At 44.4% G+C, this 16,609-nt stretch overlaps 1 protein-coding gene across 1 annotated transcript in view; it reads left to right on the top strand.

Moving 5' to 3' along the window:
* The window catches only part of FBXL2 (F-box and leucine rich repeat protein 2), an 838,595-nt gene that overhangs the window by 508,613 nt on the left and 313,373 nt on the right, over nucleotides 1-16,609 (top strand). The window contains exon 9 of the mRNA XM_069613130.1: nucleotides 14,376-14,450. Within this exon, the coding sequence (XP_069469231.1) occupies nucleotides 14,376-14,450 (75 nt within the window). The remainder of the gene's footprint in view (nucleotides 1-14,375; nucleotides 14,451-16,609) is intronic.

Below are 16,609 nucleotides of genomic sequence, written 5' to 3'. Positions count from 1 at the left end.
TGCCTTATTGCCTTTGGGCCCCCTGGTTCTACAGTACCCGGATGCACAAGGGCCTGTGCGCGCTTTACAAGTGAAATAAATGAATAAATAAATGTCTACAGAATCCGTGTACTTTTGCTAGTAATTCATCAAAAGCCTTCCATATATCTTCATATTTTCCATCTTGTTTTTGTAGCTGGAAAGATACTTTTTCTCTACTGGAGAGAATTGACAGGCTGTCTAGCCATTCATCAACAGTGGGTTTAACATCACTCTTCCAGTTTCTCAGAATTTGCTTTTTGGCGACAAGAGCTCTATAAACCCGGAAAACCTTTCCAATTGGTAAGTTTTAATCAACCGGGAGCAACCCCAAAACACATGCCCCGGTGGAGGAGCCGAATTTAGCTCCCAAGTAGTTAGTAACTTATAAAGCAAAGAGGCAGAGAGCGGCTAGATTTTAAAATCATGGGCAAGCCATGTAAACTAGCATTAGAGGCCGTGAATAATACCACAAAAAGATTCTTCAACAACAGGTAGCGACATGTCTTGGAAATGCAAATATTTTAAATCAAGCATGGATTGACCATCATGTACTTGTCCAATTAACCAAATGCCTGCTCTCTTGTAAGAAACCCAAGCGAGTGTCGGATTGTCCATTTGCACAGCTGGGTTTTTCTATAAACAAGAGTCTGCGCTAAGCAGAAACCCCCCACCCCCGCCCCGAATCAGATTACTCTGCTTCCATACCTTGATGACATGTTTTATAAACTGGGCAGTGGAGTCATTTGGGAGCCTTTTTTCCATATGAAGCAAACAGTCAAGTGAGGTGAGAGGGACAGAATCCTCAATAGAAACCCAATTTGGAGAATCACTCTAGTTCGACATTAACCATTGGCGGAAATAGCATAGCGTGAAAGCAGTATGATATGGCCTTAACCTTGGATAACGAAAACCCTCTGCTTCACTGGCCTAAGAAGAAAATCTATTGGAATCTTTGATTTCCCGCCATCATCCCATAGGAACCCATTAACCAATGTGTTTATTTCCGACAACAACTTATTAGAAAGTGGAAGGGGACACACATTAAAGACATATAGCAGTTTGGGGAACAGAGTCATCTTAATTGTGCTAATTTCACCCCAGAGAGTCAAGTTCAGTCTCCCGCCTAAGACACAGTGCTGTTATTTCCGTAAGTTTATGTCTAATGTTTAACTCAAGAAGCTAACCAACGTCTCTAGTCACTTGGATTCCTAAATACCTGAAACCATCTGCAGCCCAAGCATTCCGTCCTACGTCAAAGAGGTTCCTAAAACATGAGAAAGAGATTGGGAAAATCAATGTCATAGAAACATTAACTTTGTAATCAGAGACCTCACCAAACGTGCTCAAAGACGACATCAGCACACTAAAGGAACTTTCTGGATCGGAAATCAAAACCAGGCGGTCATCAGCATATAAAAGCACTTTGGACAAACAGTTACCTAGTAGAATACCTCTTATAGCCTGGTGTGTCCTAATCACTGCAGCCAGAGTCTCTATAAACATGTTGAACAATAAGGGTGATAAAGCACAGCCCTGGGACGTACCTCTCCTAATAGAAAACTGTTCAGATACATTATCATTCACAGTCACCGAAGCCTCAGCCTTACTCCATAAGGCAGCAAAAAGTTTCAAGAATATCAGGCCACAATTTACCTTCAAGAGTACCTTTCGGAGATACGCCCAATTCACTCTGTCAAATGCCTTTTCTGCATCAACACTAACCGCTGCATAAGCATCCATATCATTTCTTTTAAGGTGAATGACACACAGTAATTCCCTCAAATTATCATAACTAGTTCTACCAGAAACAAACCCTGTCTGATTTTTAGGAACCATTTTCGGCTTCTGGTAAAAATGTTCGCCAAAAGTTTAATATCTGCATTCAACAGGGACATTGGATGGAAATTAGCACAGTCCAAGTGGTCTTTACCTGGCTTAGGAATTACAGTGATCAGTGTGGCCTGCATTGAATTCGTAACTGCCTCATGCCTAACAATGTCCTCAAACAGCCACTCCAATAATGGGGAAAGAGTCAGTGGAAAGATTTTTATAAAAATCAATCGGCAATCCATCCGGTCCCGGGCATTTCCAAGATGTTATTGCCTCCATTGAATCCACAACCTCCTGAGTGGTGATTTTTGCATCCAAGTAACGATTATCTTGTTCATCTAGGCTAAGAATATCAATCTGATTTAAATACTCTAATATCCACGGCTCCATAATATGCCCATCATCGCTATACAAGGATTTAAAAAATCTCTGAAAAGACCACAAATATCCTCATTCTTCCTTAAAGTAGAGCTATCTCCATTCTTTAAAAAAAACTTTGTTAAAGCACTTGGATTAGAGCATTATGCAGTCAGGATACATATAATGTATAAGCAATCAATGTAAACAAAATAAAATGTAGTTGAGTACAGACAATGCATCTGAGGGGACAGCAAAGAATACTAAGGACAATGGCAAATACAGATGGGAGCAAACCTTAAAGGGTGGAATGGAGACGGTAGAGCAAAGGAACCAAGCATAGTCATTTTTAGTCAATCTGGGACGTTTCTTGCAATCGTGCCAAGTAAGCTTTGAATGGCTGCCATATGTCTTTCAGCAGTCCGCTGCTGGCTGCATAGAAGCCCACTAGTCTTCAGCATCACTAGTCGAGGCAACGGCTCACAGCCACTGTTCCATTGAAGGTATGATATTATATGGCATTTATAACGTGCCTATACACAAGTGTTTCAAGCCGCGACGCGGCTAGGGAGGTGGAACAGAGGGAAGACAGAGATAGCGATATATAGAGCAATATATACAGCGAGGTATAGTAGGCCTAGTCCAGTGGAGCAGCAAACATCACATCGCTAGAAACAAACATAAACTTAAAAGTTTACATGTACACCCCGTTAAATTGTCAAATACATGGAAAAGGCATTGCATGGGAGTAGCATCCAGTCTACCGCCAGTCATATCAGTCAGAATACCACAGACATAATTCAATATGCATACAGTTTGGAGCAGACCCACACCATGTGAAAATATCTAGCATTGTTTTCCTCACACCTAGGGCAGCCGCACGCGCCTGCTTGAGAGAAGAGTTTTAGTCGAGCTGGAGTGTAGCGATACCTGTAGAAGACTTTGTGTTGTATGAGATGGAATTGAGAATTGCAAGAGACCTCCTGGGTTTGTGCGCACCTATCACCCCAGTTCTCAACTGTGATGCCAGATTCATGTACACTGCCCATTTGGAACAGAGCTTGGTTAAAGGTGACGAGACTCAGTCTTGGAGAAACCTATACAATTAAGAAACTATTCCACGAGAACCATATGTGTCCATAGCATACCCAAGTAAAGAGTCGTTCTCTGGCTTAACCAGGAAACCTACCTGCTTCCCTTTAAAAACTGTACGAATGCTAATGTATTGTTGCTATTGCAATGATTTATACTGCATAAGCACGAGACATCTCCAGCCGAGATGAAGTTCCCATCCAGAAACATGTTCCCCAGAGAGCTAAATCCATCCTTAATCAATTGTCGCTCAATGACGGCATCTACCCTGGGAAAGGTCAAAATACAGTTCCATAAACAGATGTCACTATGGTAAGGATGAATAACCCCCAGCAATTTCCACATTTTATCCCAGGCTACGGCGGTAACGCTTGCTTGCGGGGTGAAATGGGCAAGAGTCCGCAAAAGTAGGGGACATCACTATCACCAGAGATCTGAAATCACGCTTTCCTGTGGAAACCTTTCGAGCTTCAGATGCAGGATATATATAATACGACTCCATTGTTGCTGCTCCCAGAGAGAGGGAGATACTAACCAACTCTCAGTAACGTTTAGGAAGAGACAAAGTCTTTGCTTTCACTGCCTCTCCCCAGACGACCCCTGCCTTACCCTTGGGCCTGGCCCCTAATGAGGTGGGTGCCAGAGACAGTGTGGGATCAAGTATGGATACAAGTGAGGTGCATTTAACATCTCTGCAGACTTATCCAATTCCTGTATACATTTAAGTCCACTACGTGGGGTTACTTGAAAAGGAGAGTAAAGTGCAAATGTTGGAGGAAAGGAGGACTCGACACAAGATGGGAGATCACGAACAGCTGAGAGAGAGAGAGCTTTGCTGCCGGCCACCTACCCTGCCACTGTCTTGCATTAGGACTGGATGCACGGCGAGCTGCCAGGGACGTCAGAGTTGAGAGCTATGCAATTGCGGCTAATATGATTTCCTGAAAACAGTACACTTTAAGTTCCCACAAGTAGGAGAACAGAACACATTCAAGCCTAGAAGAAGACCTTGTGGTCGAAACACGTGTCGGCTGTTTTCACTTTCATTAAAATATTCCATTCATCTAAACTTAACGTTTATGCGCAGTGTGGTTGTGAATCCGTTGTACTTAAATTCCTTGTTGGTTACCCTGAGCATAGGGTCCAAATTATCACAACCGCCTATCTCATCTTCCTTAGAGAAACAACCCATTCTCAACCTTGAATTAGAGGGTTAATATCTATGTTGATCAAATTATAGCATTGACAAGCGCTTTGTGGTTCCAGTTTTATGCCATACAATTATTGTTCTTTTTTTGGTTGTTAACTAAAATTGTGGCTTAACGAGGATCCCTTGGAAGCTGACTCAACTGGTTACTCTCTGCACACATCTGAGTAGTAAATACATGTGAGTATGTATATTGTATGCACATTTATTTATTGGTTATTTGTAATGCACACTATATAGCAAACGTGTTTCAATGTGCATCAAGACAAGGGGGGGAGAATTGGCATGAGGAAAAAGGTATAAAACAAAAACTAAATGTTCTTAAAAGATCTTGAAACATTTGGAACGTGCAAGCGGTATAGCATGAGAGCAGAGGAGAGGGGAAGAGGTACAATTAAATGCAAAACAAGTGCAAGGCAAGTAGGTAAACTGCATTAAGGAAGACCAGACATGCAATTATGACAAGCAGGTATGAGTGATTGCAGCCTGGAAAAGCCCTGCCTCATGGAATGAGGGGCTACATCAGGCATACAGACATGCAATTGTGGTAAAAAAAACAGGTAAGAATGACTGCAGCTTGGAAATGCCACGCCTCATGGAATGAGGGGCTACATCAGGCAAGCAGATGACAGTGGAAGAGAAGAGAGGATTAGAAAAGAATGCAGAGGGCGCATATGGTTGAATAGGAATAAGGAATGTCAGTTGCAGGCATATAACAGCGCAGCAGCCAGGTCTGGGTAAAAAACGGAGTCCGATAAGGAGGAGGTAGGAGTGAAGAAGCCCTCCACCCCGGGCTGATAGGGGAAGTCTGCGTGCTGCACAGGCTGCTCAAGTCAGTTGAATAGATCTTGAAGTGCGAGTACAGCAAAAGTCAATTGAATGGATCTTGAAGTGCGAGTAAAGCAGAAGACCGTAGACTCATAAACGTCATCAGAGGGAGTCACAAGGAGTAGCAGCAATAGAGCCAAGGTAGGAGAGAGCGATTTAGGCCGGCAGCAACTCAGGAGGGGCGGGCATGGCCCAGCAGGAATGTGAAGGAAAGGTAGATGGAGAGAAGGCAAGGAAAGTTGTGAAGACGATCAACGAGGGACTGTTGCAGATACAGATACAGCTCGCGGGACATCCAGGGATGGAGGTAGGATCCGGTGGCTGCTGGAAGCAGGTGGGGCACTAGGGCATCAAAAGGGTGAACAGGGATCGGCGGGAGGGAAACCCCAAAGGCAAGGTGGCGCAGTGCAAAGGTAGAATACGCAAAGGCTCATAACGGATGGAAGAATTTAGGGGAGGGATGCCGGAATCAGATGCATGGATACTGAGGGATTGAAGGCTGTTAAGGTGGTAGAGTCAGTCCATGGTGGATTGAGGTGAGCGAGTGGCAAGGGCAGAAGGCCCTAGGTGGCAACAGATGGCTGGAGAAGTGGGAATGAATTGGAAGAAGAGTGAGGGGCAATTGTGCCTCTTACCTTAGCAGGTGTGAGTTTGATACAGCAGCATGGGCCCGCAGCTGGCCTGGACACACTAGAAGCCTTACCCAGCGGCCTTCCCCAGCACAGTGTACCGGCTTCTCCAGAATTCCTCAGGAAATCCAGAAAAGCACAAGTATCATTTGGTAGCAACATGGATTATGCAGCATGGATTAGGCATCACTGAGATGTTACCTAATTGTTACCGGATATAACAGCCTGAGCTTGTACCACTTTATTATAGTTGGCTGCCAGATGGTTTGATTGTGTGCATGGTGGTAACGACCCTATGAAATAATCAAAATTAACCTAACATGTTTGATATGATAAAGAAGATTTACTACACTGATTGCTATCAGAGTGAAGAGAGAAAGGAAAAAGTTGCCTACCCCTACTTCACTGAGAAATAGATCTTAAAAATGTTGGCATGGGGAGGCGCTGGTGTGCAGCACGAGGATGCATACCTAATCCTTGTCACTCCACTGAGGCTGTTGCACATCCTGTTACAAATATCCGTAATTCGGCTGCTGTTCGCCGAAAAATGCATTAAAGGTCTCCTCCGTGGAATGGACACCCTGACTGCGAGATAAAAGGTCAAACTAAAAGAGAAATTGACCTGGCACGAGAAACACCCAGCACCGGGTGCCATCATGCTGGGTTCATAGTAGGGAGAAAGACCCTGCCTTGCGAGACGCCCTGCAGAGACATTGGTGAGACATTACAGCAAACACTACGTCGTGGGCGGCTGCCTGCTTTAAAGATTGGAGCCCATCAGCGCTGTTGGAGGTAGCGAGTCGGACTTCCCCAGACTGAGACTCTGGAACAGACACCGAAGGATGAGTCCCCGCCAGGCTACGACCTTGATAGCGATCGGATTTCGAGACGTGGGACCTCAAAGCGTGAATCCCACAGGTGAGAGAGCGCAGCGGCAAAAACACCGAAGAGGCAACCCCTTATCTGCCAAATTATTGAACAATAGCTACAGGTCCACACGGAACCTGGACTACAACGGGAATTGTCTCTCCCGTGCCGTTAACGGTATTAAACACAGAGCTATCCGATAGCCGGACCAGTGGGGGAAATGCATGCCATTAATCATTTAAACTGCTACACACACTACGTGGGGAAACGGCAACCGCGTAAATTAGAGGGATATTGAACACGGTGGGCCCTGAAACGCTATGGTTGAGGTAATAACAGTTAAACCTTGCGGGAACGGCCCCCAGACCATGTGGCATATGAACTATCACTCATAACACTGGTAAAGGTTAAGAAAGCGCTTGCCCAATCAGACGGTATCCCAGAATAGGAACAATCAGATATCCTCATTTGAGGCAACATCCTGAAGTAAACTAAGAGTAGCAGACGCCATGTGAAGAACTCCTAACAGGCTCTTCCGTACAGCACAGCGCACATATATCCTACCAGTTAAAACACACACGTAAACCAGAAGACCTCCAAACCTGTATGCAAAGGGTGGGGAGCACTCCCTGGTGCATCAGGTGGGAGAGTGTACTAATACTACGGACCCAGGAAAGGCGATACAGAGCAACCAGGAGGAGAACATAGATAACAAGGATAAACACACCGCCCACGGCGCACCTGATGAATAGATGGACACAGTGAGCCTATAAAGATCCAAGAGAGGGTCGGATCAAAGTCACGCACAAGAAGCAGAAGACTCGGGCGCAGCACAAGCTGAGAAGGCTGGGACATATCTACAGGGGGCTAGCCAGACAATCACTCACAAAATGGTGCAAGGCCAGCCGAAGATGGAAACATATGTCGGCGCCAAGCCTAAAACGACCAAACAGACATATGACCAACAAGAGAGACATCCAGGCACGCCGGCAGTGACAGGCGGAGTGACCCTGGAGAACCTCATGACAGTAATTCAAGACACGCGGAAGGTACCGGATACCAGGATCGAGGAAGTAGGGGTAGATGTATCGTTGGTGTGAGCAGACCTGGGAAAGGCAAATGAAAGAGTGGCAACAGCAGAACAACGGATAAGTGACTTGGAGGATTTGGTGGAAAATATGCGCAACAAAATTCAAGGCCTTATGGGGGCCACGAGAACCCTCGAAGAAAGAGCAGAAGATGCAGTAGGACGCTCTAGAAGGTGTTACATTCACCTGGTGGGAGTCCCGGAACGGATGGAGGGAGATAGCATGGAACTCTTTTTGGAGAAAATAGTACTGGACATATTACGACCCTGTGGCCTCTTCAAATTGTTCACGGTGGAGAGAGCGCACAGGGTGCCCGTTCGCCCCCCAACTCCAGGAACACCACCCTGGGCTATAATAGCCAAAATACCTAACTTCAGGGACAGAGAGGTGATCCTGCAAGGGGCCGAAAACAGGGGAATGTTGAGATGGAGAATGCACAGATCAGTACTAGCAGATAATCGGTCGCATTTCTTCCTCTCACCTAAAGAAGCCTGGACCTGGTTAGAATCCAAATAGGACCGACCCACCAACCCAGAAATGCGGAATGGCAAAGAAGACTAAAAGTGATAACGACATAAGAGACTGAAATACAACAGAGACATAAAATGGAAGATATTATATTGAACAACAGGGAAGGAAGACAGGAAGCATCAGAATCTACTGTCGAGGTTGAGGCCAAACCCCCTACGGCAGCCCCGCCAGCCTCACCAATACAAGCCAGACCGAGGGATTAAGTAGTCCAACCTGTATCTTCTCTTTTTCGATGTTTGGTGATGGAGCCCCACCACAGTCTGAGGAAGGAGCTATGGGGGAGCACAAGCAATCAAAGGGAGAGGGAAACGGGAGGGGACGGAATGGAAAGGGGATAAAGAAAATGAGTAGTGGAGACAGCACAAACCTAATGCAGATAACAGACCATCATCAGATTAGCGACATACAACATGATTGGTATAACCAAGGGGCGGTTTATGGCTTGGATGAAGGGATAACCAAACTTGATAGTACTGAGGTACAATCGGGAAAACAGGGAAACTAAGGCAACCCCAACAGTAGGGAAGCTCTGGGGGAATGATACACAAATACAGGTTGAATGTCACTCAAGATAGGAACCTGGAATGTACAGGGCATCGGTAAAAGGTCTAAGCGCTCCAAAATAAAACATTTTTTGTCAGACACAGTATTCAAATTGCACTATTTCAGGAGACACATATATGAACGAAGATCATCTTAAAGAATTGCGGAGGAGCAAGGGAGGCACATTAGTAGGTACCACATATTTGTCATATTCCAGCGTTGTTCTCACCTGGGTAGATGCTGCTACACCACTACAATTGGAGACTACCGAGGGTGATGGTGGACGCACATTTATAGTACGGGGCACATTAGAGGGGCACAGTCTATGCATAGTGAATTTATATGCACCTAATTCTGATAATGAAGACTACTTCCAAAAAGTGGGGGAGCTAATAGGCAAAGACAGACCGAACATTCTCATCTGGGGCGGGGAGGGGATTTTAACTGTTACATAGACCCCAACATAGATCGTACAGGAACAGGAACCTACCAACAACCCTGATCAACACGTTCCCCTAATAAAATAGTGCAGGAATTGGACTTGCAGGAACTATGGAGGGGATCACATAGAGATGATAGGGAATACTCATTCTGTTCACCTGTGCATGGGACACACTCTCGCCTGGATTACTTGATTACGGGCGCCGGGCACGCACATAGATTCTCCCAAAAAGAATACCTAGGGAAAGTTATCTCCGACCACGCCCCACTGGTCACAGCACTACAGATGGGATACTTCCGTCTAGCGGTACCAACCTGGAAACTAGGAGTAGAACAACTCAAAGATAGGGCCTTTAACGCAACCATAAGAGATGAGATTGTCTCCTTTCTGAGGAATAACGAGGGATCGGTGGAAGAGGTGGGTGTCCCTTGGAAAGCCCTTAAGGTAACAGTGCAGGGGGGTGTGTATCTCAAAACCGGTGGGAATTAGGAAGACTCTCTCCCGGAAGCTGAAGGAATCAGAGGGTATAATTAGGGGGTTAGAAACCGACCTGGGGAAGGAGGTGTGGCAGAATTTGACAGAGGCCATCAGGACTCGGACCACTCATCAAGAAGCCTTAACCAAATTCGATAGACCAAAAAGGTGCATGGGGAGGGGAGAAAGCGGGTCGGTTACTTGCATGGTTGATTCGTAAAGAACATCAGATGGGAGCAATTACACAAATCGCCGATAACCAGGGATCCAGAATAGCCACACAGCAACAGATCAATGAATTCTTTCAGGAATATTATACGTTACTATACTCGAGTGAGGGAACATACTCAGAAGAGGATGCTTCAAAACTGTTAGAAATATCACGGATGCCTAAATTGACGGCACCCCAGATGGAAGCACTGGAAACTCCCATAGAGGTCAAAGAAATTGAACGGGCACTAAAAACAATGCACAAAGGGAAGTCCCCTGGGACAGACGGCCTACCGGTAGAGAACTATCTAGAATATGCCAATATACTACTCCTGATGCTGCAGAGAGTTTGCAGTGAGTTCTCCCTGAATCAATGAGAGAGGCACTAATCCCGATTATCCTAAAACCCTGAAAAGACCCACTTTTCTGTGGATCCTACAGACCCATATAACTCCTAAATGTAGATATGAACATTTTGGGGAAGATAATAGCATTAAGATTAGAGGAGGTGGTTATTGGCATCGTACACCCGGAACAGTGCGGTTTTATAGGGGGGGGGGGGGCAAACACTTCCATGAACATCAGGAGAGTATACTTTATAATAGCACATGTCTGCCATTCAGAAGAGGAATTGGCCTTAATGGCCCTAGGCGCAACAAAGGCCTTTGACTCTGTGCAGTGGAAATGGTTATTTAAAGTCCTGGCTAACATAGGAATGGGCCCCACAATGCAGCGCTGGATCCAATTATTGTATGCTAGTCCCCAAGCAAGAGTGAAAATGGGCGAGTGGATTTCAGGGAAATGGACACTAGAGAGAGGCATCCGACAAGGATGTCCCGCCTCGACAATATTATTTGCCCTAGCACTAGAACCCCTGGCAGGATACTTCAGGCAATATATACAAGAAACAGGGATCAGAGTTTGCGGCATAATGCACAATATATCACTATACGCAGATGATGTGAGTAAACACAGGGTTAATATTTCAATAGTACTAGAGGTACTAACCAAGTTCAGGAAACTATCGGGTTATAGCGTGAAGAAGGAGAAATCCTTGGTGTTCCCCCAGGGGGTAATGGGTGCACAACCCGTGGATTTGTTCCTACAAGGAGGCATTCGCTGGGAGCCAGAGTCATCTCGCTACCTGGGAAACACAATTTTTCACGATATACAAGAAACATTCGAGTTTAACACGGGGAGACCATTGGCCAGCATAGGATAATCTAAAAAGTTTTGAAAAACCTTACCGATCTTCTTGATGGGAAAAATAGCCCTGTGTAAAATGGTGGTATTACCCAGGTTATTGTATTACTTTATTAATATCCCGTACAAGATCCAAATAATATTCTTTAAGATGTTAGACACCTACATAGGGGAACTGCTCTGGGGGCCAAACAAACGGAGGGTGGTGCTCACCACTCCGCGAAGTCTGCATGTAGAGAGGGGACTCACACTGCCAGATTACAAGGTATACTACGCAGCGGCCCACCTGCAGACAGTTTCCAACTGGGTAGACACACCAGACTTGAAACGCCTACTAGGAGATTTTGCTACGCATAGGAAGGGGATTGAACTATTACGGGACCCGATAGCAACTGGGGGAAACAGTGCAATCTATGCAGTACCAAGGGAAGTCTGGAAACATGTACTGGGGAAATCACGGGACCCTCATTGGTATAGTCCGGACCTACCATTGAGTTTTGATCCAGGAATCGGGGGAATACTAACTAATCTTGACTGGGACAAACTACGGAGCAAAGGGTGCACGAAAATAGGAGATCTCTACGAGGAAGGGAAATTGTTGCCATTGCAAGAATGGTGCCAACGGTACGACATGCCCAAAGGGGCTTTCCTAAACTACGCCCGAATTGTTAAAAAAAATAGCTGACCTATGGGAAGAAACTCTGGTAGAACCAGAAAATAACGCCCTGATGCATCAGATGCTACACATTACCAATAGCTGAGGTGTGATATCACGTCTTTTCCTACAGATTAAGCATAGGAATAAACCCCCGGAACTAGTTGTAAAGGCGAAATGGGAGCGAAACATTGGGAGGAAGATACCTGACGAACAGTGAGTAAAAATATGGGAATAAACCCTTAAGGTATCAAGAAACACCAGGGTCAGACTCACACAATATAATTTCACCCACAGAGTATATATGACACCATATGACACCATCCAGCCTTCACATGATCAACCCTCACACCTGTCCGAGATGTAAAGAGGCCACAGCAGGCTTCTGGCATATGGCCTGGGATAACCAGATAATCAGAGCATTTTGGGAAGAGGTTCTGAGTAAGACTAACACCTGGGCCAGCAGTAAATATTTGTGCTCACCTGAAATGTGTTTGTGAGGGATAGTACAAGGGGGGGGGGGGACAAAATCCTTTTTACTTATGCTAGCGAAAAGTAGAATCGCAATCTCAAAGCCCAAACGCCCATCATTCAACTGCGGCTGGAAGATGTATATCGTTGGGGGATGGCTCGAGATGGAGCTACTTAGGGATCAGACCTTGGCAGACACAGAGACCTGTAGTAGTATGGACTGGGGATAAATGTTGAATGAACTGATAATCCTGACTTGCGCCCCCCGTGAAGGGAGAGGCAAAGGGACTGATTTGTGGGGCATAAGGCGATCTCCAAAGGGGACCACACTAGATACAGAGACGTTGATCCGTATCATTGCTGTTTAAATGGTCGCTTGCCCCTGTGAAGTAAACACGGGTAAACAGTGTTAATTCCGAACTTTGGATTGATATAGTTAAGGTACCCGCACCACTATCATTTAGCCAGCAGCCCACACCTGTGAAGTAGACCTTTTTAATATATAACTTGAACAAGAACAATTATTGGTATGTCGAATACTTTCAATCCGCAGAACATGTTGAGAAATATGCAATGCTTAGAAATAATATGTACCGTGACATTGTGTACACTCATAGCAATGTGTAATGTTGAATGCTGTAACTACTTTATCAATAAACAAATTTAAATAAAAATCAAAAATGTTTGGCATGGAGTGCATAATGGGCCTTTAGGGTGTACACTGGCCAAAATTTAGATTGGCGGTTCGCAAATGGACTTGTCTCACTGTGAAAATCTGTTGGGCTATTGCTGCTGTGTAGTACGGCGTCAGTGGCTGGAATCATCTAAGCATTGGTGAGTCTGTCTTTCGCATGTCATGTTGTATCTAAATACTCTGAGATTGTAGTGGCCATTTTGGCTTAATGCAAGGGCTCAACTACGTAAACACCACAAGGACATTATTTTTGTACAATCTAGCAAACTGAAGCACTGCCCCTAATTTAATTTCGTCTCCTGATGATTATATTCTAGGCTATGAAACGAATAGGCACGCTCTCTGTTGCATATTCTGAAAAAGCCATGTTCTGTTTTTCATTAGAGATTGGTACACGAAGATGTCATAATTTCCATTACCCAACTCACCCTCCCCAGGGACACTTAATGTTATGCCCCCTCTGTCTACTCCTATCTCTAAGCCTGTAACTTTGTATGCTCTATGTAGCTTCAAACTACCACCCCGTCTTGTCACGCTAACCTATGTTTCCCCTCCCTGCACTTCTCCTAAAAAACATCTTTTGTGCCAAAACAGTTGTCAAAGTCGCAGGTATTTTTCTAACACCCCTGTTGTTATACATGGTTCTCTACGGTTTCCCACCTTTGCACAACTTGCAAAGATGTTCTTGTCTATGACAATTTTATCTCATACCCAGGCACTCTTGTGTCTCCCAGGAACAGGAGAGCCGCTTGCCTCTTCAAGGCTGTCCTTCTCACACTAAGTTGATCCTCCAGGCTTGTGTAGTTTCTCATCAAGCAACACTGTTCGCTCTGTAACACTTTGTGGGAGAGCATCATTGCGATTGCTTGTCCATGCCACCAACCAATTAAATGTTGCCTCTCATTAAGCAGCACAAGTCTACCCCACCACCCATTTTTCAACCACTGTTCTTACTTGGCAAACCCCCATTTCTCATTTGACTTCCCCACTTGTCTCCTGTTGCACTACATTTGTTTTTGTTAAACTAGCCTTGTTAAAGGATTTCAGAGTTTATTCAGAATAAACGGTACACACTTTAATATGTACATGTATCTTCTATTACTACTCTGATACATTGGGCAAACCATGCACTATGTCATCCATTATGGTCTAGCACGTACTGTATACAACTGTAAAATACATTTTTTGTAAGTTTACATGCATTGTAATGTTTTCTTATATTTTTTGAAACAGCTGGAAGATGAAGCATTGAAGCACATTCAAAACCACTGTCCGGATCTCGTGATATTGAACTTGCAATCATGTACAGTAAGCAACAGAAGCATTACTCATATTTTAACATGTTGCTAGAGGTACAGTCATGTTTCGTTCTTCTAGTCGAAGGTCATATTATGGTGGCTGCATCTATATGCCACATTGATGTCAGTTTGCTTATCACGATATCAATGACAAAAGGTGATTTTCTTTAGAATCATGTATGTTCCCCATGTCTCACTTAAATCATGTGGCAAACAGTCATTTAACTTTAAAAAAATAATAATCTTGCAATGGAATTGTTCACCCTAATGTCTTGTGTCTTAGAGCTATGCTTTGCCTGATTTGTGTGTTTGACCATTGTTTCTTTAGTTTTGGCTAATACAAGGGTCAAATTGCCACCTGCGTGAGAAATAAAAATTGTTATAAATAGTACATGTAGACACATAACATATATTATGGCGTGAGCAACATGACCAGTAGCAAATTCTCAGTGTTTTCTACATTCTTGTCATGTTTGAGATTTAGGTTATTTCTGCCTACAAAAAAGGTTGGCTGAAAGGTCTGTATATAATTGCAACCGTTTAGCTGCTACTTTCTAGATTCTTCTCACATTTAGGTGATTTTAAAACATCCATTCGGCCTGTGAATACATCGATGTATAGAATAATATGTTTGTTACAGCTATGAAGCAGCATCTGGTCAAATAAATCCTCTTAATAAGTGTGCCGGCAGCCACTTGATTTAAAAGCAGTATGCCAGCACATTTGTTGGAATTAAAATACTTTGATTGTCTCTTTTGTTTTCTTTTTTATAGAAAATGTAAGGACTTGCAGTAACATATTTTTATTTATAAAGAAGCCTAACTTGTAAAGACATAGTATAACATGTTAGGATATGTTGTAATGTAAAATCTATCCGAATTGGAGGAGATTGTATGCGCTTTTAGAAACGCCAAAACCGTTGGCATTAGCAATGTTTTTTTAATTGCCATTATTTTGTGTTTAAGCTTGAGTTGGTTTGATGGTTGTCGACCTCGCTACCTTCATGATAATTTTTCATTTGTTCCTGTAGTCGCTATACAGTTAGATGCCTTGGATACTTTTCGTACACTTTTTTTAATGTAAAACAGAGCTGTGCCTTTGTGTTTAGTTATGAGTGTATATCTGTTAAGATGGATATCTAGAATCTGGCCTGGTGGATTGATTTTAGGAGGTGTTACAAATCTGAGGATGTCGTCCCTTCTCCCCTAGAGGGAAACCTTTCCCATGGGGCTAGGTCAGTGCGTCCACAGTACAATTATCCTCCTTGGGCTGGTGCACCGAGGGAGGAACCCCTTATTGTATTAGGGATGAGCATGTTCAAAGAACGTGGTACTCCCCCGCAGTAGTACACGTAAATCCTTCTCCAATGTTTAATTCTCCCCTTCCTCCTTTTGATAGGGCCAGTATCTGTTATTGTCAAGTTAGTCAAACTAATATACTTGATAATATTCCAACCACAGAGAGTGCAAAGTATATTACATCTGAATCTGTCATGTACTGAGAAGAAGATGATGACCAGGAGTCAAAGGATCACTATGTGGAAACAATGAGCACTCTAGTTTTTCAACAACTGAGAAGAAGAAGATGGTCAGGAGTCCAAAGATCATGCTGGAGAAGCAGAGTGAGCGCTCCAGCTTTTCGGCGAATGTGATTGGCCTAAAGAACTATACTTTTCCAATGCAGGAGTTTAAACACTCCACAGCTGAGATGCAATGCAAGAACGATCATCCAAGGGGTGAAATGGATGAGAGCCAGCAGGAGGGAAGTCGAGAGTGAAGGAGGAGAATGCAAGCAAGGTCCCAGAAGCAAGGGCTGCTCATGTCACTGCCATGTGGAACCTATGGGCATCCAGAGCACTGGCGAAGCACCCAGGAGGATGTATCGGCGGGAAGAAGCAGACATCAGGAAAGCCGCTGCCATCCGTGACGAGGCCCTGAACGCAACCAGAGCCTCCAGAGAAACAGCAGCTGCTCCAGAAACGCTGGTACCTTACAGAGAAAAGCAAACCGGTACGCGGGTTACCCGAGTGGTGCAGAAGGTCTGGGGGAGCAATGGGGTGAAGGCGGAAGCCATAGCAAGAGAGTCTGGGACCGGCACCCATATGAGAAACTGAAACAAAGTCAATCTCAAAATTGCATGTCTAGGACCCGCACCCAAAGAGAGACCGTC

Source organism: Ambystoma mexicanum, chromosome 5p, assembly GCF_040938575.1.
Source record: "Ambystoma mexicanum isolate Mex_15411 chromosome 5p, UKY_AmexF1_1, whole genome shotgun sequence".
Classification (NCBI taxonomy): Eukaryota; Metazoa; Chordata; class Amphibia; order Caudata; family Ambystomatidae; genus Ambystoma; species Ambystoma mexicanum.
Note: the sequence above shows the minus strand (reverse complement) of the source record. Positions and strands in the feature narration are given on the sequence as shown.